General features: G+C 33.2%; 1 protein-coding gene across 14 annotated transcripts in view; it reads right to left on the reverse strand.

Moving 5' to 3' along the window:
• The window catches only part of Ahi1 (Abelson helper integration site 1), a 212,360-nt gene that overhangs the window by 83,033 nt on the left and 101,723 nt on the right, over window positions 1–27,604 (reverse strand). For 13 of the 14 annotated variants that reach the window (XM_087190009.1, XM_087190016.1, XM_087190015.1 and 10 more), the window contains exon 21: window positions 9,189–9,244. In XM_087190009.1, the coding sequence (XP_087046135.1) occupies window positions 9,189–9,244 (56 nt within the window). Of the gene's footprint in view, window positions 1–3,153; window positions 8,842–9,188; window positions 9,245–27,604 lie in introns of those variants that run through there. The other variant, XM_021249542.2, reaches the window with a different exon arrangement.

A 27,604-nucleotide genomic window follows, 5' to 3' on the forward strand; every position in this document is an offset into this window, starting at 1 on the left:
GTATAATAGGTAATGTGAAATAGGAAGAAAAGGGGCAAAGGGGAAGGAAGTGGGAGGGCTAGGGGAAAGGATAGAAGGGAATGGGATTAATATGAGAAAATGGAAAAATAGGAACAACATCTTTGTAAATAGGGAAGAATGGAGGGGTTGAATGGAGGGCTGGGCAAAGGTGAAAAATAAGAACCAAGAGAGATTATGTAAAGGTGCAAATTTCCAATGATGAATGTCATTATATTGTATACCTAAAATGTACCAATGATTAGAATGAATAATCGATAATGTAAAATAGGAAGAAAAGGTCCAAAGGGGTAGGGGTAGTGGGAGGGTCAGGGGAAAGGAAAGAAGGGAAAGGAAAAATGATGAGAAATGGAAAAAATGGAAATAAAGTCTTTGTAAATAGGGAAGGGTGGAGGGGGTGAAGGGAGGGCTAGGAATGGAGAAAAAATAAGAACCAAGATGCATTATGTAAAGGTAGAATTCCCAATGAGAAATGTAATTGTGCTGTATACCTACAATGTACCAATAAAAGAATTTAATTAAAAAGAAACAAACAACAATTACAACAGTCACATGAAATAACTGCAACATTTTGCAGTCTCTGGTATTGAATAGCGCTCTATAAATGTTAGGTATAATAATTATTATTCAACTATTTAAGTCCTTCAAAAATCAGAAGAATAGTTTCATAGTAAAATATTTCTGTAGAATACCTATAGCTATAAACGTGAGCATATTTTCTTTTTTGGTACCAGGGATCGAACTTGGGACCTTGTGCTTGCGAGGCAGGCGTGATACCACTGAGCTAAATCACTGGCCCCTCATGAGCATATTTTCTAAGGCAAATAGATAAATACTCAAATTCCATTCATGAAAACAACAATTTATTTCCAGGTTTGGTAAAATATGCTCTGAATCCAAAAAGTGCTCCCAGAGAGGTCTGCCCACATTTCCATAAGATTCTACCAGCCACAGATTTGGTGACAAAAAAACTATAAAGTTTCAATAAAGACAGACTGGGTTTTATTTCCTCTAGAGATTTATCTAGTTAATCTTTATGCATCTAGTTAATCTGTGATCCAATTATGTGGCTATACCAAATGATGTCACTGTATTAGCGAATGCTATGCTGCTATCTCTGACAAAGACTGATCTCACTACTGGGGACACTGAGATGGTGACAGGATAAAGAACATCATAGGAAGATGGAACTTTGTAAATTCATTTATGGCCAAAAATACAATCTCTGGAAAATTAGAAGTGACACCTGGTAGATGTTCATGTAGGCAGGAAAATAGGGAGCTGGTTTGATAAACGTAAATTTCTTCCAAAATGGAAAAATATTTCCATAATGATAAATCCATAAATTTTTTCTTTCTAAGTAAATGTTTTCTTCATTTTATGACACAATCAGCTCAAGTTTTGGGTTCTGCTATGGAATATTTCAATGCTTTCTTAAGGTGAATCAAATCTTATTTTGCTTTTTAGGAAGGAAAAACTTAGGTAATCACTAAAACACAAAACAAGACTAAAATCTATCACTTTTACAGAGTTTTGAAGAGAGCTATCTCTGTAGTTGAAAGACTCCAGATTCACAAGGATTTTTGAAAGGCTGGATAATGGTAAAAAATAAACTGACGAAATTCATCAAGAATAAACAGACCACTCTGTACTCAGGGTAAAACATTAATAGCTAATGGCTAAGAGATTACTATGTGCTAGGTAGGCACTGTACTCAGCACTTATACTGTATAGATCTCATTGACTTAACTAAGAAAGCACTTCAACAAGAGTCTAAAATTGAATAGTTTTAATTTCTTTTGGTTTTATATGCTTAGATATGCTATCTTAAAATATTTATGCTCTTTTAAATTATCCTTGATTTATAGTTTCATTAGCCTATTCCTCAATTTAAGTTTATATAACTAAACATCACTTTCCTTAAGAAAAACAGCAAGAGTTTGAAGTGCCCCAAAAAAGATTAGGCAGGCTCAGTAGTGCTCTCCTTCTTTCACACTGTACTGCACATACTCTCCAACCCCTGTGTGCTGGCAGAATTTCACATCTGATTGGACACTATATCCCACTGTTTAGCATCATTTCATCAAGTACTGGTGAGATCAGCCCCTGGGTGAAGAGACTTAAGTTTTTGCTCCTCTAACCCTAACCCTAACCCTAACCATTGGCTTCTTATTAAGCAATATGAAGTTTCCAATAGTAATGGTGATGTTGGGCATTCATTACTTGACTTAGTGAACAAAACTAGCATATGTCTATCTGCTGTGAATTCTGAGTCCTGAGAATAGATGGAAATGACTGAGGTGAAAAGTGACCATTCAAAGGATGCTTCATTTTTCTGCTGTAATACACTGTCCTAGAGCAGTTAAAGCAGTTGAGAAAGTCACAGAGCTTTAGACCTAAAAGTGGACTTTAAGATCAATTTCTTTAACTTTCCTTATTGATTAGAAAAGTAAGAGACTTTGCCTTAACTGTCCTACTCAACTCCTCTGTCAGATGCTAACATCCACTTTGCATCTTTAATGTTGCTCCATTCATGTTGCTGGATCTTTGCTTCCATTTGAAAAATGTTTAGTTTGAATGGAATACTATTACATAATAATAGCAATGCCAGTACTACTAAATTTGTATTTCTACGTATGATTAGTTAACTCAGCATCCCAAAATTTTATTTTGCACCTTTAAAGAATATTTAAAAGGGAAACACTTCACATTCTACACAGATTTATCTCAGAGCAGTAAGTTTTGGCCAAAGTAACAAATCCACAATGCTGAATTCATCATTGTTCTACTTTCCATTCTCTTTTCATAATAAGCTTTCTAAGCTGCTTTGGATGCATCACACCTAGTGTGACCACTCAGCTTCCTTCCAGGGCCCTGCTACCATTCTTCTGACAACTCTGGCTACATAGGATAGCACAGCCACTCCATCTACTTCCATATTCCTTTTGGCTTCTAAGATTCCTGATCTCCTGTCTTTTTTCTCTCTCTGTGTACCTTCTTATGAGGGTTTGTCTCACAGCCTTTTAAATATAAGCTAACTCTAGAAATATAGTCCTTTTCGGGGCTGAGGATTTAGCTCAGTGGTGCCTGTGGCTGCCTCCCAAGTACAAGGTCCTGAGTTTGATCTCTGGTACCAAAAAAAAAAAAAAAAAAGGGAAAGAAAAGAAAAGAAAAAAAAAAGAAATATAGTCCCTTTCATCAGTTCTAATCTCCAAATCTTTTTCTTAAGCATACCTCTGTATTTCCTTTTCCATTATTCCTTATTTAGACTAGTATCACCTCAAATGTAAATTTCAGTAGCTTCAAAGTTCACTGACCTAATGCCCTTGATCATATTATTCTCACTTCAAATGTTTCACTATTGCTTATATTGAATGTCTTTGTTAACCTCTCAATAATCTTTATAAATCACACCCAAGTTATCTTTTCTAATCTTTCACTCTCTCATCTAATCCGTTTCATTCAAACTGTCCACCTGTCTCTAAACTTCGCACTTTCCTTCTATGATCTTTGGTTACATTGTTATTCTGGTCTAGAACATCCTATTCCTTTTTAAATTCCATCCTTTTAAGATCCAGTTTAGCACCTACCAACTCTGAACAGCTTTCCCAAACTACTCCAGTCCTAGGGATTTCCACAGCACTCTGGCCTATCCCATATTTCTACACTTGTGTGCAAACTGCCTTGGTGACAGGACGACCCTTCATAATTGCTCTCAAGTTTGGTTATCCATTTCACATACTGCTAATGAGTCCAAGAGCTACTCAAGGTCACAGTTTATACATGTTTTTATAAAGATATAGAAACCATGTATCATACATAATTCTATAGTACTTGCATAGTACTATTCTATGTACATAATTATTTACTGATAATTTAGAAAATATACTTCATACCACTGTTACTATGTAATTACTGTTCATCAGTAATATGAGCTTTTTAGAATTTTAAGATTGTCAGATAAAAAGATTTAGCAAAGCCAAAAGAGAACTGGAGGAAAAAAATCTAAGAAAAACATAAATGTCAGTGGAGTGGGCTAATGGGGAAAAATCAATGTAAACTTCATAATTTATAATTTCTTGAGGAAAAAATCCTAATGTAATAATTAAGAAAATTAAGATAATTAAGAAAAATGTTATGAACAACTATAAGTGTCCTTAAAAGGGAATCTATTTTGCATTTATATTCGAATTTCAAGAGAAATTTTAATAGAACTGCTTTGAGTTGCTACTTTATTGAGAAGTAAAAACATGTTCTTTTACAACTTAAGCTGTAAAAGCTTATAGTTTATGAGTTCCCTCTTCACCCTGCAATTACCTACAGGAGGAGATTGGCCATAGGTTCTATTTTATGAGTTTTATTGGGGCATATTCACCTCAGTTTACATATTATGAATTTCTGGAAAATGCTAGAGATTAGAGAAAATAAAGTGTGCCCTTCAAATCAAGACATTTCATTTCAACTCACACATTTATACATAAATAAGCTGTACCAAATATTATATTAAAATATGAAAAAGTTACATTTTACAAGTGTAATAATGTAGTATGTAGTAATCCTGTGAACCTAAAGAAAGGGCTAAATGATGATAATCTAACAACAGTAACAGCTTAAAATATTGCAAAATAAACATGGATATCTTATACTCCAAAAGAGACACAGAATGAAATTTAATTTGTATGATTAAGATCAGTACATTTATGAATAACTTTAGGGTTAAGGGCAAGCAACATCTGGACATCTCAGAAATATTTTCAGAATAACAAAATTTTTAAAGTTTTCTACTGATAAATTATGTGACAAAAATTTATCAATCAGCACTTAGAAAACTTGCATGAATGAATGGTTTATATAACTGGTCTTATAACGAAGAATAATACTGAGTCAACATATAAAGTTCAAATCAGCCAGGCTTGGTGGTGCATGCCTGTAATCCCAGCACTTGAGAGGATTGCTGTGAGTTCGAGGCCAGCCTGGGCTACATAATGAGTGCAAGGCCAGCCTGAATGACAAAGTTAGACCTTGTCTCAAAAAAAAGTTCAAATCAATCAAGTATATTTTAAATCTTAATAATTAAAATAGGTAAATTACATAATTGGTATAATGTGATGAGATGGTATGAGTTTTACTTGAACCTGTTTTACTAGATGTATAGGCTTCTGAGAAAATGCAAATTATAATTTTATAAACTGCAAAAATCCATTTGTTGAAACATTTCCACAAACACATTGCAAGATCATTGAATTATAAAGGAGTAATATTGAGTGTTACAGGTTTGAAATATAGAAACTTCACAAAAAATTGATTAATTAGAACAGGCTATTTTGATATTAGAATTTTATCATATCCATTTTTCCTGGAAGAGACTAAAAATTAATACTCTTCAAATCACTAAAATTTTTTTATACAAAGTGTGACAAAAAATATGGTGTACGTTAAAATTAAAAAAAAAATTATTAGAGTAAATGAATGACACATTGCCATTAATCCTTCTTGCTTCTTGCTCATCCCATTGATCTTACCACTTTCAGAACTAGTTCTGGAAGTCCCTTATCATAGGTGTCATTAGTTGTACTATTGCAGATGCCTTGATGTCTTGAGTCCATTCAAAATGTTTACCTTTCATGGTCACTTTGACTTTGGGGAAGAACCAGAAGCCACATGCTGTCAGATATGGTGAGTAATGTGGATGAGGACACAATGTAATGGTTTTAGGAGTTTGCCTCTCTGTTAGATGGCATGCAGCAGCAGTATTCATCATATTTAGGGCATTCTTCTTAAATATACAAAAGAGTACTTCCAGAGCTGCCTCAGAAAGTGGCAAGAATGGTGAGAAAAGCATGTTTAAAGAAAGGAGGGGGAGTCATAGTAATGTATCATTTGCTCTAATAAATTAAAAAAAGAATTTAAGCATTCACTGTATTTTTTGATCACATCTTTTATATTCAGCATGGCTTACTATGTTTTTGTTTGGTTTTTTTTGGTACTGGGGATTGAACTCGGGTCCTTAGCTTGCGAGGCAGACGGTAGAACCACTGAGCTAAATCCCCGGCCCCGGCTTACTATGTTTTAATGTATTTTACATGCATATTAATTCTGTCAGAAAACATAAAGAGCTATAAAATCTGCTATGAATATATTATACATTAAAAGGCAGGTATGTTTTAACAATACTTAATGCTAGTTGCTATTTCTCTTTGATTTGCAAATAAGTCCTCATTTAAATACAGGATTTAAGCCTTGGCTGACTTAACTATTAACTAACTTTTACACCTGCCTTTCAGTGTTCAAACAATAGCCTCTGATTAATGTGGGCTGATAGCCTTAATTTACTATAGGCTATAAGCAGGTGCAGGGACTAGTTCTTAAAAGGGCATGATCTACTTCTCATATAATATAACATTTTGATTGTCTCATGCCTTATTTGTTTTTCCTATAAAATTACAGTGTTTGAGTGAATATTATTTGGGAAAAAAATCAATGAGAAGAAAGTGACATTTAAATCAAATCTGAACTAGGACATTAGGTACATAGAAAATAAAATGTATAATACAATATATGAGCAGGTCAAACAGGTTACCTCTACAAAAGAATAAATATCAGACTAATGTGTGGTATCTCTTACATAACACTAATCCCAGAAGACAAAGATGATCAACTTCTATAATGTTTTTAGGTAAAAGCTTATACCAAAATAATAAAAAAATATGTTGTATGCAATGACAACTGAGAAATATACATATACTTAGATAATTCACCAAATATTTTATATTTTTTGGAAAAAATAACTTCAAAATATACTCTTTGATTCTTTTTGATAGAGGGGGGTCATACCATGTGAAGATTTTCTTTTTCACTTTCTATTAAAGGCATCCCCAAAACAGGACATTATTTGTGTCAAAAAGAAAAAAAATTCCCAAATAAATAACAAATACATAACAAAAAACAAAAGCTCATGTGATAAAAAACCAAAAAGGAAATGAGTAAATTAATTAATAGAGGGAACATATAACAAAGGGATGGGTGGTTTTGTTCTTAGGCTAATCTATATTTACTTAAGGGACACTACATTGTATTATAGCACTATAGGATCAAACTATCCCCTATAACCATATATTTACAGAAAAGTTCATTCAGAATTTCAACTTGGACTATCAAGAAACATCATTCTCTTGAGAAATTCTCAGCTACTTATTTCCCTCACCTGCTAAAGAACTGCAACTAGAATCTACGTAGCTCTCCTAGATGAGCCACTGGGTACTTGGAACAAGAGGGAAGCAGAAGCAATAATGGATAAAGACAGAAGCTGAAAATTGGGGGTTAGTAAAAGGTTAAGAATTGTTTGGGTTCCCAGTGTCAGTCATTCTAAAATCTTGGTACACAACACTACTTTTTTCTCAGGCTCCGGGACTAACTTAATTTATTGTATCCCCCCTTTTCAAGCTAGGAGACTAAAAATTTTGGATTTAAAATTTTTTATCTTGTTAAATTTTTACATAAGCTTCTTCCTTCTTCCTTTATTCTAAACATTTTCTCCTGCAAAACTCTTTTAATGATAGAAATTGTTTACAGTAAAGCGACAGAAAGGAAGAGTAGCTAGTCCTTCCTCAGAAAAACATATCAGCAGAAAGGTGGGCTCAAGTCAAAACCTGGCCAACTAAAGGCTGTTTGGGGAGTATATGTATACACCAAGTACATGAAAAATTATTGGTAGGACAGAGTAGATATGGTACTGATACACCAGAAGCTACCGTTTCATAGTCCAACCAGAAAAGCCTCGTCAAAAGACTAGCATCACTGAAACTTTTAGCATTAGGTTTAGTGTCTAATTCAAGAAATTATTTTGATATCATTAAGGCATTACTGTAAATACTAAAACCATTCTTTCTTGTAACTTCATGCACATTAACTTTTACTACTTCATCATTTAATTAGCATGGGATGATCTGCAATCAGCTTAGAGGGTACAATAAGAAAATTTGGCCAGGTTGTGCTTTCCTGAGTCCCAGAATGTATAAACAAAACAGAAATGTAAACAGAGGTGCCACAGGGAAGCCTGTGGGAATAAAACAAATTTCAAAGACATGTAAAATAATTAACTGATTCTAATACTCAAATACATTAATAAATTTCCTTAATTGGTAATTTTAATTTTTTAACAACAAGCAACAAAACTTATGTAATGTTATGGTTACTCTTTAAGGATTCTTACTAAAGGATAAATGAAAAACATACAATAGCCAAGTACTTTTTATGATTAAGCTAATGACTAATTCCTCATACACTAGTTTTTTCTGGAGAATCACATATAAATGATCACACATGTGAAATCAACTGGTCTTATAGATTTATTACAGATAGAGAATGGAGTCATTTTTCTCGTGAGACTTTATCAGTCAATAAAATGCAAATACAGCTTATTATCGTCTTTATTTTCTTATAAGAGGTATTACCAAATCTTTCTCACAATAGTCAATGGTGAATTATATGAAATACTTGAAAGAAAAGATAATACATAGAAAAGATAGAAAAGATAATACATGAAAAAAGATAATACATAGAAAAGATAATACATGATATTATGTTAAAGTAAAATTAAGATGCCCTGTGGTCTATATCACCTCATAAATCTTTCAACTAGCAACTAGCAAATGATGTATAGTTCATAAAAACATATTCAGAGACTAAAAGGAAGATCAATTTTTTTGCCTTTTACAATGTATTTTTTTAAACATAGCGAAAGTACTGTAATTAAATGCCCTTTGTTGTCTAGTAGTAAAAAAGGAACAAATGGTAAGATTTTTCCTTCTAAAGCAAAGTAACCTGTAAGAAATGAAGCATAATAGAGTTCTTTCACAATTATAAGCATAATAATATTGTACAAAATAACATTCATTTTAATAGAAACATATGTATATCAGTTTGCATAAAGTTTTACATTATTTTATCAAAGTAAAAACTATTTTAAGTTAAAAACTCATACAAATAAGTACATATAAAAAGTATTTTACTACATTTTGGCAAATATTACAAAATTTTCTTGCAGGGATATAACTTTTGGCAAAGGAAGGTTATAATAATTTTCCACAATGCCACTGTGTGTCCTTGTACCCAGCATAATTTTATAGTTTCTTATCAACTTTTAACAATGGAGAAAGAGATTGGCTTACCGTTGGTGCTGAATCTACCTGATGGTTACAAGGCCTTCTTTCTATGCTGATATTCCCTATGGAAACAAAAAAATTGTGAACACTTGGTTATTAGGCCTAATCATTTTTTCAAACATTTATGTCAGTATGATATAACTCATATAGTTTACAAGAAGAAAGCCTCACTCACACACAGGACTTTCACACTGTATTAAGAATTTTCTGGTCAGAAGTAGTTAGTTTAGCTAATTCACCTGACTTAAAGTTAGTTAAGCCAATCTTCCCATTCAAGTGGTGTCCAGCAATACAGCAAGATGCATCCATATCTTGCTCTCAGCTCAAAAATTATACCATTGTCTGGACTTAGCTGTATTTTTTTCCATGATAATTTGATTTCTGACTTGAGGTCAGCAACCTTTATAAAGAAATATAATAAAAGCTATAAAAGGAATCACTTCCTTATTTTCTGTTCGAATTTCTCTTTGATCTGGCTTACTACTATGAAATATCCTGCTATTTATTCAATTAACATGAAGTGCCTGAAAAAAAAAATTTCCATGATTCTCTCCTTGAGGGTGACAACACTGAATGCTAATCTTCAGAACTATCCCCTTATCATGTGTGGATTTATCTTTTTGTTCCCAGTGTTCTCTAGTGTTTTTTTTTTGTAATAAGCGGCCTTTAAAGATGTAATACATTGAGTCTCATCTGTACCACACTGGTTCAAGTCACGCTCATGTTAAAAGTGAACACTGGTGTGAGTTTCATTTACTTTGCAATCTCTGTCCGTCAGTAAACAAGTGAGTTAGTTTGTTCAAATAACACCAAAGGCCATTGCACAGGACTGGCTAAGGTGAGAGTTGTCTGTTCATAGCAATCAGCAGAATTCCTAGTATGAAATGTTAGTCTCTACCTTTTATAAACATTTAATTTTTCTAAGTATAATAAAGGATTACATAAGATCAACACAAAACAATTGGTTTTTATTAGAGAATTATATTAAAAATGAACAAAGAAGGGCTGGGGATTTAGCTCAGTGATTCCGCCACCTGTCTTGCAAGCGCAAGGACCCGAGTTCGATACCCGGTACCAAAAAAACCCAAAAAACAAACAAACAAAATGAACAAAGAACCATAAATATTTTTAAAAAGTTTTTTTCATTAAAAAATTCTTTCAATATCTATTGTTAGCCATTGAAGTATGAAGTAATATACTACCTTCATTCAACTAATATTTATTGGGTGACTACTTGCCACTCATTGATAAAAGATGAATAAATTATGATTTACAACTTCAAGAGTCTAATAAAACAGAAATGATCTTCTTTTGGTGGGGAAAAAATGAACCAGGTTTTGTCTCCAGTGTATTATGTCTTTAAGGTAATTTTGATGGAAAGACATTTTTTTCATTAACACCAGCTTTGCATTACAAGTTTTTAAAAAAGATGAATAAAACATACTAGAAAATATTCAAGTAACACAGATTCTTCTAAGAATTTAGTAACACTGAAGTATACAGAACAAATGGTGAAATCCTCACTTTCCAGGCCCCACGTCTACAACCCTCCTAGTTGGAATCACTGAATGCAGTCTGCTATGACGTACTTGCTTTCAAATGAGCATGGTAATACCATGAGGTTCAGGAACTGGCAATATCTTACATGTGAATTCTCATTATTGTAATCTTACTGTCACAAAACTGGGCTAGACAAAATATCTACTTTAAAATTCTCATCCAATCAGAAAGTAACTTTAGTTGGAAATAAAGAGTAACTGTAGAAACAAAAACAAAGCACTTCCAAAATCTATACAACTACAAGAAAAATAAATTATTTTAGTTTTAATTTAAGAATGTAGGGCTGGGGATTTAGCTCAGTTGGTTTCGCCGCCTGCTGCGTAAGCGCAAGGACCCAAGTTCAATCCCCAGTACCAAAAATAAAAAATAAAAAATAAAAAATAAAATATAATAAAAAAATAAAAGAATGTATTGAAAACTAGAATTTTAAAAAATGGATTACTCAAAGTTATAATATTAGTTTTAAACTGAGATTGTGTTTAGAAGTATTGTTGTCTGGAAAGATAATCATACATGTCTGTTTAAGGTAAACAACAGAAAGGTATAATAAGTTTAGGGAAAAGTGAACTCAAATAGCTTCATATTTTAAGGAAAAAAACCGGTGTCTCATTTCACTTTTATTAAGGTGTAATGATGAGTGACAGTTCATAATAAGTAGCTTGCTATATGGTTAATTTTATATGTCGACTAGGTCACTGTATCTGGGTATTAGTCAAACATTCTAGATGTCTCTTTGTAGCTATTTTTAGATGGAATTAACATGTAAACAAGTAGAATGCCCTCCATATAAGTGGGTCTTGTCCAAGCCATATGAAAGCCTTAAAAAAATCTGATCTTCCTTGAGGGAGGGAACTCTGGCAACAGATTTTCAGACCAAACTGTTAACTCTTCCCTGCCTGCATTATAAATTATAAATCTGTATGTTCATTAAATATATTCATTGTGCAGGAATATAGTTCAAATGTACTGAGATCTGACAATTTCTTCCTCTCAGGCAATTTGGATAATTCCTATCATTTTGCCTCAGAATTCCATGATCCTTTCTTTCAGTGAGCCCTATCTTCTGTTTTCATGCCATCTATTATATTCTTCAGGTCTAGAATTTCCACTAGTTTCTTTTTTTGGGAGGGGGCTCCCTTTCTCTACTGACATACTCCATCTTTTCACTTACTTTGTTCATGTTTCCTCATAACTTATTTAATATAAGTTATTTTAAAATTTTTATCTGTTAATTCCAACAGGTTTGATTTATAGAATTCTTTTTACTGATTGTTCTTTCTCTTGGTTATGGGTCATTTATTTCTGCTGAATAAGCAGAATCATATTTGCAGAATAAGCACCTCATATTTTCTGATTACAGAAGTATTAGACAGTTAATCAGAAAAGAATAAAATAGAAAAATCTTTATTCTCAGACAGAGCTTACCATTTCCTCTTTCAGAAAACTAGGGTGAAGGGTAGATCTCTTTGTTCAAATCAAGAGTTGGCTCTAGCTGAGCTGGGCTGTTGCTATTTTAGTTAATTTTAGTAAGCCTATTGTTTTAAGTGTTGCAGAGATAAGGTAGTTCATTGAGAAACTCTAGAGATTATGGGAACTCTCTCTACCCCACTTCCCATGTCATGAATTATGCTGCAAAACTCCTCTAGGAAAGAACCAATGATTGAAGAAGACTGACTCATACAGGGACCTTTCAGATTCATCATGCTAGCCCATGTGGTTTCTAGACCTTCAGCTCATTTCTGTCTTGCAGTCACTCTGCCTAAAAGATTTGCTCTTCTCTTTTGTGTTTTTTTATGTTCATAAATACACCCATGTATTACAGTGACTCCGGAGCTTGGCACGATAATTCCACCACTCTGAGAAGTTGAGGCATGAGAATTATGAGAATTATGCCCAGCCTGGGCAATTCTGAGAGACTCTGTCTCAAAATGGAAAAAAAAAAAAAAGGCTAAGGCTGCCTGGGGATAGCTGAGTGCAAAGGCCCTGGGTTTAATATCCCCAGTACCTGCCCCCGCCCCCACCCCCACCCCCCACCCCCCGCTGTGGCTCCTGGCCTTTATTCCTTTATGGAGTAGGCCCTGTTTCTCTTTACAATTTACTTTATTTATTTTTTGTTTCTTTATTTTTGTGGTACTAGGGATTAAACCCAGAGCCTTTGCACTGAGCTATATCCCTAGCTCCCCTTCCCCTTAAAAATTTGAGACAGGGTCTTGCTAAGTCACTAATTGCCAGGCTAGGCTTGAACTAACGACCCTTCTGTCTCAAACTCCCAGAATGATTATGTGTACACCAGAATGCCCCCCGTAATATATTATATTTCAACTTCTTTGATGACTCAATGTTACAGTGGGAGAGATGATCTTTATCAACCTTGTATGTACTAACCAAAAGCAAAACTGTTGGTCCACTTAAGTTATTTTGTTGCTTTTTTCTCTCTCTTTTGTTTTTGGTCAATTTCAATACTTCTTTTTTTTCCCTCTGCCTGTTGATCTTGAATTTGTTTTTATTTTTTACCAGTGTTTCAATTTTACTATTACTTTCTAATTCTAATAAATATATTCATTATTTATACAAAGAAGATGGCTGAACCTTCCTTTAACCAAGATATCAATACTTTCTTGCTCCACACCAAAATGAAACATTCAGAAAGCTTTTACTTCTCTATTCTTTCACATAAATTTAGTTAAGTTTAAGTGGATGAAAATGTGTAGAAATCTAAATTAAGTGCTAATTATGAATTTACAAAACAAAAAAGGGACTGTATAATAAAGAAATCCTAATGTTTTATTCTACATTTAATAGAAAAATCTAATGGAGTGGTGGTGAACCTATGGCACATGTGTTATTTTTCTTTTAAGACAAAAGATGTTAACGTATGAGTTGCTTTTTCTAAACTAAAACCTCAGTATCAGGTTTAATTGCAGTGTTGCCGCTTTGCCATACATAACTGGGTTTTGAGTTGCAGTTTGGAAACTCGTCTCTAAAAGGTTCACCAACACTGATCTAATGTTTTGCGTTATGTCTTAAAATGTCTACTCGAATGCAGTTGTCATTTGGTTACTTTCTAAATCCTTGTATATTCAAATATGTCTTCCTTTGCTGACAGGTGTATGATACTTTATTTGAAGAACAGACATATGTAGACAATCAGAATAAAGGATTTCTCATCCAGCAGTCTGTTCTTCACCACCAGATGTTAATCAACTCAAGTTTATCACACTTACTGAAAAATAGTAATTTTCTAGGAAAATTATTGTGTCAGTCTAGTGTGAGTTATTTATAATTCTCTTACTAGTTTTATTTCTTTACAATTAGGAAAAATGCATTTGAAGGAAAGTTTATTAGCGTCACAATAAATTAATTAATATCCTGATTTTGGCGACAGTGCATGTATTGGAAGACTGACTTTAGCAACTATAGGTATGTGACCTTATGAGTTATTTGTCCACTCACACTTTCTGGGAAGGTCTCCACAGCCCTGTGCTAGTCTTTCATAATCTGTGCTATTTATTCTCAACTATTAGTCAAAAATTAAATTCACTGATCTAATACATATGTAAAGTTAACAGATCTTTGATATATCCACAATACTCATTTCTATTTAAAAACTACCAAGAACTACATATAATTTTTAATATTTGCTAAATTTTATCAGTAAACTCCAATGGGAAATCAAAGTCTATTCAAATCATATACCATGTGACCTGCTTTAGATATGCAATCTGAAGACAATCAGGTATGCTTCTAAAAAAGCTGCCATATATTTATTGCACTAGCAAGGACAATGAACTTCAAATATATGCATTTAATTGTTTAAATACAATTTAGTATTTTTCTTTTATTTTTTAGACAGTGTCTTGCTATGTAGTCCGGATTGGCCTCTATATTTTGATCCTCCTTCTTTAGTTTCCCCAAGTGTGGGGATTATAGGCATATGCAACTACATCTGTCTTTAATAAACTAGTATTAGTTATTTTAACATTACCTTGAAAATCACAAGTACAAACAGGATAGAAAAGCATAATATTCTAAGTTATATACTTCATTTTTATTCAGACCTGTTATTCAGTGAAGAATTAAAAACAATAATGTATACCACTAGAAGACGCTTGCTGTATTTTCCTGTTTCCTCTATGTTTTTCATACTGCCTTTTTGGGTAGAAAATATCCAAGTTATCCACCTCATAGTCATTCCTAACAGTTTTTGGTTTTTTGTGTTCTTTTCATTCAATAGCCTCTTCCAGCTTCTCATTAACTCCTGTGTATTCAATTACCACAATGTGTGAATAACCCTTTAATCTGTATATATATTCCAAGGCTATATTTTAAAATACACAGCACAGGGCCGAGGATTTAGCTCAGTGGTTCTGGTGCTTGCCTCACAAGCACAAGGTCCTGAGTTTGATCTCTGGTGCCAAAAAAAAAAAAAAAAAAATACAGCACAGTTCCTAGCACAGAGCATGGCTCACAGTAAGACAATCAATAAAATGGAATCAAACGAATAAGGAAGCTATTAGATAGTTTTACAAGCTATTAGAAATCTTTCAGGCATCTTGTACTCAAAAAATCCAAAATACAATTAATGATCTTCATCCCAATATTCCTATATTTCCCTATTTTCATTTATAGACTATCATTCACCTAAATTAGAAGTCTCAATGACCCTCAAATTCTACTTCTTTATCCCTTACCACTCACATTCCAAATCTTCATGTTAATGATCTAACATTTCTACTTTCTTCAGTTCCTCTCTCATCCTCAACTAATTGAAATCATCTTTTAACTTGCATTAGTGGCTGGAATGCCTCTAACACCTTTTATGATTGTGAATCTTATACTAATTAGTTTAAATACGGCCTTCTCTATGAGGCCTTATATTTCCATTCCATATAAAATTTGTCACTAAATCACATACACTTTCTAGAATGCTTGTTCATTTCTCCTGCAACAAATTGTCAAGCTATACAAGCCTATCCACTTCCCCTTTTCAAAATATGCCTTCTGTGAATACTGCCATTATTGAGGATGGAGCTGAGTTTCTCCCCGGTTCATTTCTACAAGGTTCTGTACAATTTGGCCTCTCAATACCTCTTTTGCTCTACTGTCTTCTATTCTCCCTCATTCCCTCTACTCCAGGTATACTGACCTTTGCTGCTGAAAATGCACACTGAGTACATTCTTGTTTTGGATCTTGGTTGGGGATACTATGCTCTCAGATTGCTTTTTCTTTTTTCTATACAATTCTTTTCAAATGTCAACTTATTTGTGAAGCTTTCCTCGACTACTTTATTTAAACAGCAACCTAAATCCTCTCCCCAGATGACTCTATCTCTCCCCTCCTGTTATGGTTTGGATCTTAATTGTCCCCTAAAGGCACTATTTGGATGTGAGGCCCAATGGAAGGAAGTTAAGTCACTGGGGTGTGTGTGTGTGTTAGGTTTTCAAAGATGATATTGGGGCCCTGACCCTTTTTTCTCTTTTAATTCCTGGTAATCATAAGCTGAGCAACTTTTGCCCTACCAAGAGCTCCTTGCCATAGGCCCAAAATCAACAAAGCCAACTAACCATGAAACTGAAACCTCTGAAACCATGAGCCAAAGTAAATTTTTCTTCCTGGTAAGTTGCTTTCCTCAGGTATTTTGTCACAGTGATGGAAAGCAGACTAACACACTTTCTTTGTTATTTATTCTATTTTTATTTATTTTCTTATAGTCTTTACGTTAGAAGGTAAATTAAGGACATTTACCTACGCAAGTACTGGCTACATTAGCTATAGAAGGATTTTTACCTTTTTTGTTTACTAAGATACCCAGAATACCTAGTGCCTGACACAAAGAAATACCAGGTGGGTATTTATTGACTATATGAATAATTTTGGATTCACAGAAGGAGAGTGTGTAGGAATTAACAGCCTTTATAATTAAAAAACAAAACAAAAATTTTAAAAAAGAACAAAGTTAAAACAAAAAAGGATTTTGTGATGAAAATACCTTACACTAGTGAGGTATTGAGAATGTGAGAAGGCCAAAACCCATTTTCTCAGGTCTACTTATTAAATTATAATATAAATTCTAGGGAAAAATTAAAACTTTGCGCATATGTATCATGATTTAGAAGTTTCTGATAACCTAGTCAGTTTTTAAAAATATGCTCATCATGTTATTACTTTTTCCCCTGTAAGAGTTCAGTGACTATTAAGTTTATCAATCTGCTTATCTTAATTTATAATTGTATAAATTGTGCATTTATAATCTTTAACATGAGTTTTTACTGTTTTACTTTCAACTTAAAAAAAAATCTTCATCTAAAAATATATAGATTAAAAAGTCTAAAATGACAATAAGTATCAAACTTCATAATGTTACCATTACCAAAGGGGTTAAAAAAAGAGAAAGAAATAAGGGCACAACTTCCTACCCCCATGTCCCCAAAAAACAAGCTTTCCTGATTCTGAGTTGGCCAAAATAAAAAACCTGCTCAAATTCTGCTTTTCTCAAATTTAACAGCCATGAGATGTAAAGGACTTAATTCCTTTCCAGAGGGCAGCGAGTACACACCACAAACTTACAAATACAAATACACTCAGATATCTATACCTCTTCATCAATATGAAAGAAACTATATTGTTTTATAACTATTTAGTTATTTATTCTCACAATACTAATTTCTGGGAGGCAAATCTGAAGAAAGCAGTACAGCAATTATGGTCATTATATGATCATGGCACTTATAAAAGGCCAACAACAAAATCAAGATTCCTAGTTCTAAACTATCATTCAAAATGGACAGTATTGTTCTTTACTAGAAAGACAACATAGATTTCTAATGAGGACCATGAATCTAAGTGTATTCTTCAAAGGCAATATATTTAATCAGGTATTTTCCCTTCTCTGTGCCCCCACAGTGCTCATGCATATTCTTTATCAAACTCACTACCACTCTATCACCACTCTTTGTCTGCTAGATTCCCCCATTACAGAGATGCTCTGAAGAACTTCAACTCCCTCCTCCCCAATGTGCCCAGCGCTTGGGCAAGTCCCTGTCACAGAGTAGGTGTTCCATAGACGCTGAAGTGCATGAATTAATGCTTTTTCTTTTTGGTACCGGGGATCGAACTCGGGACCTTGCGCTTGCGAGAACCACTGAGCTAAATCCCTGGCCCTGCATGAATTAATATTTAAAAGTACAGGAGTTTTTATTTTTTAAACTGAATAACAGCCTTCACAGGAGTATTTCTAAAATATAGTATTTCTAGTTCTGTTAAAAAAAGATGAAAATTAGTCAAAGTCATTCTCAAGTTTTACTTTTTATGGAATTACAGGAAAATATTTTTTAGAAAGTTAAGAAAAAATAAATTGAAATTAGAACAGTAACTTACTTTTTACTTAACCATTTATAATAGAAAAACCTCTGATATATTTTTTAAAATGACCAGTCACTCCATTTAGTGATGTGTCAGTTTCCATATACATCACCAATTTTGCCCTCAGATTGTTAGGCAAGTGGTGCCTAAGAACAACACAAAGAGTGACTTTTTACATAATATTCATTTTTAATGCAAGGAAAAAACTTCCTGAAAATGTGAGCTAAAATTCTGGAAAATAAAAAACATTATCTCAAGCTGTCTATCATTACCAGAAGGTCTGTTTACTAAACCTAACTTCCACTGCTAGTTCACTATTTTCAATAAGTGATGGATATTCATTTCCAGAAAGCATTACCAGTAAATTCTATGATATCATGGACTGTTCACTATCCAGACCAAACTAACTAAACCACAACATGCAAAAGTATGCACTGCACTTCTCTAAGGGAAAACTTAGGGCTATTCTGAGCATGGTCTTAGCAGATTATAACCTGAGTAAGAGTAAATGGGAACTTAATTTAGATAGTCTTTTTTGTCTGAATTTCCAGGGTTTTCCTCTGAATTTCCAGATCTCTCAGCAGACACAAATGAAAATGCTTAAAACTAAGTGTGTTATTTGTCTCAAATACAATCTTTAAAAAGTTACCCTGAGACACAGGAATTTACAAAGGGCTCAAGAATACTATTTTTATAATACAAATCATATTTCATATTTTCTCTTGGCTATAGAAGGAAACATGCAAACTGCTTGTTTGGCACAGGCAGTGCTCGCCCTAAGCCAAATTAGTAAATACAAAATGATTATTACTTCAAGAAACTTACCACTTTTGAAGAATCATAAAATAGCTGAAATGATACTGATGTGAAATATGTTAAAATGCTAATGGTATACAAGTGGAAGGTACAAGTATATATAATTAATATGGAGTGAGACTTGACCTTTTTACTTTAAACTTGAATTAAGATTTTTTCATTATCAGAGATGTGGTCAATATAATGTATATATAAACATATTCACAGTTTATAATATTGAAAAACTAAAAATTAAGTACCTAGCAAATGAAGAATGACTTAAAAGTTATGGCATATTAATTTTCTTCAAAAGCATATATTAAGCTTATTATCAGGAAAAAAGTTACAGAAAAACCTACATTAAAATTTATATGCTTGGAAATATACTCAATAATAATTTCACCTGTATGGCTAATTAGCTTAAAACTGAAAAACTGTCCATTTTTGGTTTGAGATTATAAGAAACGTGATGTGCATTTTATGCTTAATAACAAACTTTTAAAAATGTAGTCTTATTCTTAAAGTATAAAAACAAACAATGAAATTATGCCTGGTCAAAATAATCCAATCACTTTATAACTAATCCTCTCACCTTTCCTTTTGCAGCTACATGAAATTGTTGTAATTCTTCCTTTAATTCTCAGCTATGAATAAACAGATTCTGACAGTTTCCTTTACTCTGAAGACACAGCAGAAATTACAAAACAGTCACTATGATATAAATTATATTCTGATAAAATAGTTGAAACCTTCAAAGTCTCCTATTTCAGAATAAAAATCATTTTTGTATGGAAATTTTTAACAAGTATTCCTAAAAGTTATATTTTGAAATAATATATATGTATCAGAGAAATAGGGATTTTAACATACATCACTGATGTAGTTTAACTAAGAACACAGTGCTTTCCCTTTGTAAAATTTAATGGGAAGTAAGGTAAATTTAAAATTAAAAGGTTCAATGATTAAAGTAGTTTTGAATATTCAAATTTTGCAACTTCTGCTGCCAAACATATTTTGGAATTTAAAAATCTTTGTTTCTAGTAAACACTTTCTTACTCTCTACTTTCAAATGACAAGTTGCTAAGATAAAATAACTTGTTCAAGTTCATAACAAAAGTAACAGAATATGGATTTAAATTCTCTGATTTGTTAGCCAAGAGCTACAAGAATCTCATCGATTTAAATAAAGAAAAATAAGAATATTTCCAGAGTCCCTAGGAAAGTCAATCAATGTTGTTTTTAATAACATCTTCAAAACCTTGATGATGAAATACCATAAAATCTCCAACAACATATTAAAAACATCCATATTCAGTTAAAAAAAACTGGTAATTGGTTCTTTATGTTGTAACACTTGATATATATGAGGTCAGATAATGAAGACTTAAATAAAAGTAGAATTTATAGATCTGAACTCTCATATAGCACCTACTGGCCACATGCAGTTTTAAAATTTAAATTCATTAAAATAAACAAAATTAAAATTTATCCTAAGTGACATTAGCCACATTTCATGTACTCACTAGTCAACATGCGGATAGGGGTTATTATCTGTGATGGAGTGTGCAAAATTAGAGCTCAGAAAAGAAGCCTGGGTTGATGATAAACATTTGGGAATCACTAGCATGTAAGTTTTATTTAAAGTCATGGTATCACTAAGGATATGAACAGAGGTAGTCAAATTCAAATTGTGGTGGAACAATCAAAAGTCAAATTGTGGTGGAACAACCCACAAAGACATAGAAGAAAAGAGGAAGAATCAGCAAAAGAAAATAAAGAAAAATGACTAATAAGATAGGAGGAAAACCAAGAAAGTGTGGTGTCCCAGAAACCATGCATTAAGAAGTAGCTAAAGTTAGGTGTAGTGGCACATCCCTGTAATCCCAGCACTCTGGGAGGTTAAAGCAGAAAAAGTGCAAGTTCAATTGTCAGAGCAACTTAATGACTTAATCAGACACTATCCCAAAATAAAAACAAAAATAATAAAAAGCTGAGGTTGTAGCTCATTGTGAAGACCTTGGGTTCAATTCCCAGTACCATCCCTCCCCTACCACACACACACACACACACACACACACACACACACACACACACACACACACACAGTGGCCAAATGTGCCAATTGCTGCTGACAGGTCAAGTAAGATAAGGGTGAAGAACTGACCACTGGAATTATCAACATGAAGGTCACTGGTGAGCTTGAAAAGAACAGATTAGAGATTTCAACAAATTTACAGAAGATGAGAAGTGATTAGAAATATCTGTCTGGAAACCTATGGGAGGGCATTACAGCAGATATGGAAGCTATCTGACTTATAAACCTAAGAATATTCAACAAGCATATTTGGTAAAGGGCAAATAAAATGATACCCAGGAGGTTATTACATAAAACACTTAAGCCACAGGCTGAAAACCCCACAGAAAATGGAGGTTGACCAGCACTGACCACAAGTCAAAACTAAAAAAAAAAATTTAGTAGAATTGCTTCTAAAAATAACATTAAGTTTGGAAAGAGTGAAGCCTTCTAGAGTAGATATGCTGTCCTGTTGTTTTCATTCTGGTAAATATGAGAAAGCCTTAGAAAACGTAATGACATCTATAAATCTGATAATAGAAAAATGGGAACAAATAAGACATGAAAGACACCATGGAGAGAAAAAGGACAACTGGTAAACTAAGACAGATTTAGAGTAAAAAGAAGAAATAAACTAGTTAGAAAATGGAAGAAAGAGTCATAGATGAATCTAAAGTTCCTACCTGAAAAAATGGTAAAGCTACTTCTAGAAATGAGACAGGAAAGTAAAATAGGGAAACTTCTTTCAAGAGAAACTCAAGTTCACTCATAGCAATGATTACATTTCAGTCACATACAGAACAAAAAGTGATTAGCTTATATATTTTGGAATGTAAGTCTGAGGTTGGATAATTTTTTTGAGATTAGATTTTGTATTTCAGAGTCATGTGTACTGTAAAAGATCTGTTCAAATTTCCCTAAATTTACATTTGACATTTGAAAAACATGTTATGGGCAAATAAGTTCTGTAAATCTATAAAATATAAGTAAGACAAATTAGTAAGTTATTAACATTTCAAATAGAAAGCTTTAGAAAATGTAAATATTAGAATATCTATGAAATACAAATTCAATGATTTAGCTCATACTTTGGCTATGTTAGGATTAAACTGTGTAATTTTCATATTCACTAAATCAATAAGCTCTCATTTAAAAAATTTCCTATAGCTTATGATTTTGTTATTTGGTTTTTCATTTTTCATTGATTGTTAATATAGCACTGGATAAATGCTGCAGTATACTATGACAACTACGGGGATTTGGCTCAGTGGTTCCGGCGCCTGCCTCGCAAGTGCAAGGTCCCGAGTTCGATCCCCAGTACAAAAAAAACAAAACAAAACAAAACAAAAAAAATTAATTCTGGACAACTAAATTTATAAGATTTTTTTTTTGTTTTTTTTGTACTGGGGATCGAACTTGGGTCCTTCTGCTTGCGAGGCAGGTGGTGGGACCACTGAGCTAAATCCCCAGCCCCTATAAGATTCTTAAAAGAAGCACAGCAATGCACAAAGAAATGTGGCTGAAAAAGAAAAGTTTAAAGTAAGTTTTCAAATGGGGAAAAGTTGAAAATTGTAAGGCTGGAACCATCTGTGCCATACAGACATCATCTAAAACAGCTTCTTACAAATCAAATGGCAAGGAAATAGTGGGCTGATTCAAGCTCATTTGAATATGGTGATTTAAGAGAAGAAAAGTTTACATTCATATTTTCCCCTCAGAAGCTATTAGTAAAAGTTTAATATCTCATGAGAATAGTAGCACTATTTCCTGTGCATGAAGAATCATTCATTAAGAATGTTAATATTAACTACAGTTGACAAAAATGATTTTAAAATTAGGAAATGTAGAATATATTTTAAATTATCAACATGTTTAGAAACACCTAATTTACATAACATTATTTAAAAATGTATGGGGTTTTATTATAGTAGGGGATAAATTTCAATACTTAACTAGCAGATTAACTCAGATCACTGGAGAATTACTTTGTGTAACACTATATAAAATACTAAACTGGCACCTTATACGTTTACTGTACTGATCAAACATCAATTTCAGAGTTCCCAATATGACAAACAATAACAAAAAAATCTAACAAATGAAGTCTAGTCTTTGTGGAAGGAGAACATAAAATACTGTAGTCAGTTATTAAAGAAAAAAATAAAAATGATTAAGATGTTCTGCCCAGTGACCAGAAAAATCCAAATATGAATCAGTGCCATCCCCAGGACTTTTGTGTTGACTGGTGGTTAGAGGAAAGGGTTGGAATGATATCAACATCACCTTACTAAGTAATCCTTGGTCTCTGGTAGATTAGATGGATAGCTGAATTAAGAAGATTAAGAAAGTTTGACAGGCCAACATGATACATTTTTATCCTGTCTTCATTTTTATCACAACTTTTTTAAAAAATTAAGCTACTATTACTGAAGTAATACTTGGAGAAATTGTCTAAAGACAACAGTAACAACCTACATTTGGATGCTTAATCATTTAAAAAGTGATTCATATTTCTTGTTAGCTCATGAGCTCTATAATCGTCTTTTTACAAAACAGAAAATCCAGGCATAACCTTAACTATATACATGAAGAATTTCACAAGTTGTTCCCATTCGTCAGCCTTAGGGCCCCTCCCTTTGAATGGAGACTAGTCTTTTTCAAAACTCAATCAGGGTCTGGGGATTTAGCTCAGTGGTTCTGCCTCCTGCCTTGCAAGCCCAAGGTCCTGAGTTTGATCCCCTGTACAAAACAAATAAACAAACAAACCATTTCTGATTAAGTACTCATTTTGACATTATCTACTACAGAAGAGTATTTTCTTGAGAGGGAAAAAGCTACATGTTGCAAAATAGAATTATATGAAGTACCTCAAATTTTTCTGATGATTCTTGAGATTATGTTTTTTAGAGATAGTCAAATCCTAAGAGAAACAAATGGAGTTCTTTGCAATTTTGGTTGTTTCATCACGTTTGGAACAAAGGATTGTCATACACTGATTTTGGCCCATTACCTTAATTTTAATTATCTTAACATCTTGATGTTACCACATTCCAAAGATGGGTTAAGGTTGGTACTTACAAGGAAAGCTAAAGTTTCAAAAGCTAAGTATGTTCTTGGGGGTTATTCTAGATTGAGATGCTTCTTTGAAAATTTTCCTTTTAAAATTACCTTATCTTAATGCCTTTTTGGCATGCTTCTAAAACTCTGATATCTGTTATTTGCCTCTCTGATATGCTGTTTTTCCTACAAGCATCACAACCCATTTTATTTTATTTTATTTTAATTTTTTTGGTACCACGGATCAAACTCAGGACCTTATGCTTGTGAAGCAGGCAGAGAAACCACTGAGCTAAATCCCCGGACCAGAACACATTTTATTAAAATGGGCCTTAAAATAAAATTTCTTCCATGCCTTTGGCCTCAATGCAAATTGTAAGATTTCAAACTAGGACAGGGAGCAAATTTCTTTTAACCTTACGTTTATTCTCACAATATTTTATAGGTTTCAAAGTATTAAAGTGTTTAACAATTCTGTGAAGTAGAAAACACAGAGACATTTACCTAGAGAGAGAAGGTCAACTACTTAAGCAAACAAACAGCTGTGAGGTGGCATAATCCAGGATCAGACCCAGCTTTTCTGGGACAATCCAAGCAAGCCCACATAATACACAGGCAGAATTCAGAAAACCAACTGTTCTGGAAAACAAATTCTCACTTTTAAAAACTGCACAATAAAAACATTTTTTGGTTCTTTTTAATTATAAAAAAGTATATTTAAGGACATCTGTCTATAGAAATTGGTAATTATGTAATTATATTAACAATTAATTCTCACCACTGAATTGAAATCCTGGAATTCTGAAAGTATAAAGCCAGAATTCAGTAAAACATCTTTTTTCAATTAATAGTTTAGAATTTGTTGACCGATACTAACAGAAAGCACTGCCAACTCTAATGGGATGAGAAAGTTCTTTGAAGCTTCCTTAAAATGGAAATCCCCTTTTCTCATGAGCTGTGTTTATTGAGAGCCCTTCTAACTCCTAATTTTTGCCAAAATGTATTTTCCTTTGAAATACAAGAACTATCATGTTTCCAGCTTAGATGTAATCCAAACTCCAAGTTTATAATTAAAAAAGACAACATGAAGATTACATGAATAAACTCATATAACAAAATAATTCATTTCTGTTATCTATTTAATCTGAATTAAATTTAATTTACATCAATGCTGTGAAAAGATGTACTATAAATACATAAAATGAAATATGTTGTCCTTCAAATATAAACATGCAAAACTGATATGAAAAACTCACTACCAGTAAGCATTTCTGCTACTTTTTCTAACCCACCCACTTATAAGAGTGATTGATTTTTTTTTTCCAGTTTCTGGCAATTGAACTCATGGCCTTGCACTTCCCAGGCAGTTGTGGCACCACTGAGCTAAATCTCAGGCCCAAGAGTGATTGATTTTGTTACTACACATTCTCTCTCTCTCTTTTTTGTTTTTAAAACAAGGTCTCACTCAGGGTCTCACTATGTTGCCCAAATTGGCCATGAACTCCTGGGTTTAAGCAATCCTTCTGCTTCAGCCATAGTAAGGTCTACAGGCCACTACCATCATACCTCATGCCAAATTAAAAAATTTACTTCTATGTTAAGAACTATTAAGGTAGCTGAATGGGATCTGGATTTAGACAAAGTATCACACAATAAAATTTCTTTTTAGAGAATATGTGGATTTTACTGGATACTGAAGACCCCAATAACACTGGAACTAAGCCTTTAAAAAATGTAATAATTTGCAAACAGAATGATATCTAAAAGTCAAAGAAAAACGTAAGTTCATTACAATGGACCTTCAAGTTATAACTGGCTTGACATACAAACAACTTAGGTTGATTAGGTTAATGGAAGGTTCATCTGCCTCTTGTTATCTATAGTGTGTGCCCAGGTAAACACCTGTATTGACTTAGTTAAAACCAGTCCTTCCTTGGGAACAGAGTTCATAAGTCAAGGGTCCACTATAATCAAAAATTAAGATGTTTTGACACTTCAGTTTAAAAAAATGACAGTGTTTCCAAATAGTTATTTGTTCAGGTCATTACTTTGTAATGTATCACAGAACTCTAAAGCTAGTAAAAGAAAAAAAAAAAGATAATACCTACAGCCAGAGGGACTAGCTACTAGTTGTTGGAGTGAAGGGACAAAGGGCCTTGAGCAGAGTCCTTGGCAAGTGCCCTCCTCTAGGGAAAGGTGGTTTGCTACAGCGAGGATGATGTAATGAGCTAGCCATGACTGCAGTTAACTATGTGAATTCCATCAAGTCAGTCCCTCTGGTTCTTAGTCTCACTGTCAATGGACTGAATAATAAAAGTTTCAAGATCTTAGAATCTTTAAGATAATTTCACTCAATATAATTTTCACGTTTACCTTCTTTTCAGAGATTTAGGAGGATCAAATGAAGATATATGTAAAAATATTTTGTAAATGTTTATGTAAACATAAAGTGCTATTACACAGTTTCATTATATTAAAAAATATGGAAACAATTTTGAGATGTAGGATAACAGTATTCACAAGACACTAAAGCATTTAAGTGGGCTGTAACCTATAATGTAACCCAAAACGTTAAAACTGCAATTTTATTTTTTTCCTTAAATTCTTTTATTGGTACATTTTAGGTATACAATACATTTACATTTATCATTGGGAATTTGTACCTTTACATGATGTATTTTGGTTCTTATTTTTTCCCCATTCCCTGCCTTCCTTTCACCCCTCCACCCTTCCCTATTTACAAAGACTTTGTCTCCATTTTTTCCTCTTCTCATAATTTTTCTTTTCCCTTCTTTCCTTTCCCCTGTCCCTTCCACTTCCCCTACCCTTTGGACCTTTTCTTCCTATTTTGCATTATCAATTATTCATTTTAATCATTGGTATATTTTAGGTATACAATATAACGACATTCATCATTGGAAATTTACACCTTCACAAAATCTCTCTTGGTTCTTATTCTTCCCCCTTCCCCTGCCCTCCTTTAAACCCCACCATTCCTCCCTATTTACAAAGACTTTGTTTCCATTTTTTCATCTTTTCATATTAATTCTATTCCCTTCTTTCCTTTGCCCTACCCCTCCCATTCCCCCTCCCCCTTTGCCCCTTTTCTTCTTATTTCACATTATCTATTATACCTTTTAGTCCTTATTTACACTTTCAGTTTCTCGCACCTAGAGAAACTATTCGGTATTTATACATGTGTGTCCTATTTATTTCACTTAACAGTACTGCCTCAATGTGCATCCATTTAGCTATAAATGTCTCTAATTTCTCATTTTTTATGGATGAGTAGTACTCCATTTTATAAAAAAAACACATTTTTTAAATCTAGTCTCCAGTTGATGGGCATTTGGGCTGTTTCCAAGTTTTAGCTATTACAAATTGTGCTGCTATGAACATGAGTGCACATGTATCACTGTAGTATGATTCTTTTAATTCTTTAGGGAAGATACCCAGCAGGGGAATAGCTGGGTCAATGGGGACTTCCAGTCCTAGTTCTTTGAGGTATCTCCATACTGATTTCCACAGTGCTTGCACCAGTCTACACTCCCTCCAAGAGTGGAGCAGGGTTCC

Source organism: Heterocephalus glaber, unplaced genomic scaffold (genome assembly GCF_053883595.1).
Source record: "Heterocephalus glaber isolate CG9 unplaced genomic scaffold, H.glaber_assembly_v1.0 deba00001550, whole genome shotgun sequence".
Lineage (NCBI taxonomy): Eukaryota > Metazoa > Chordata > Mammalia > Rodentia > Bathyergidae > Heterocephalus > Heterocephalus glaber.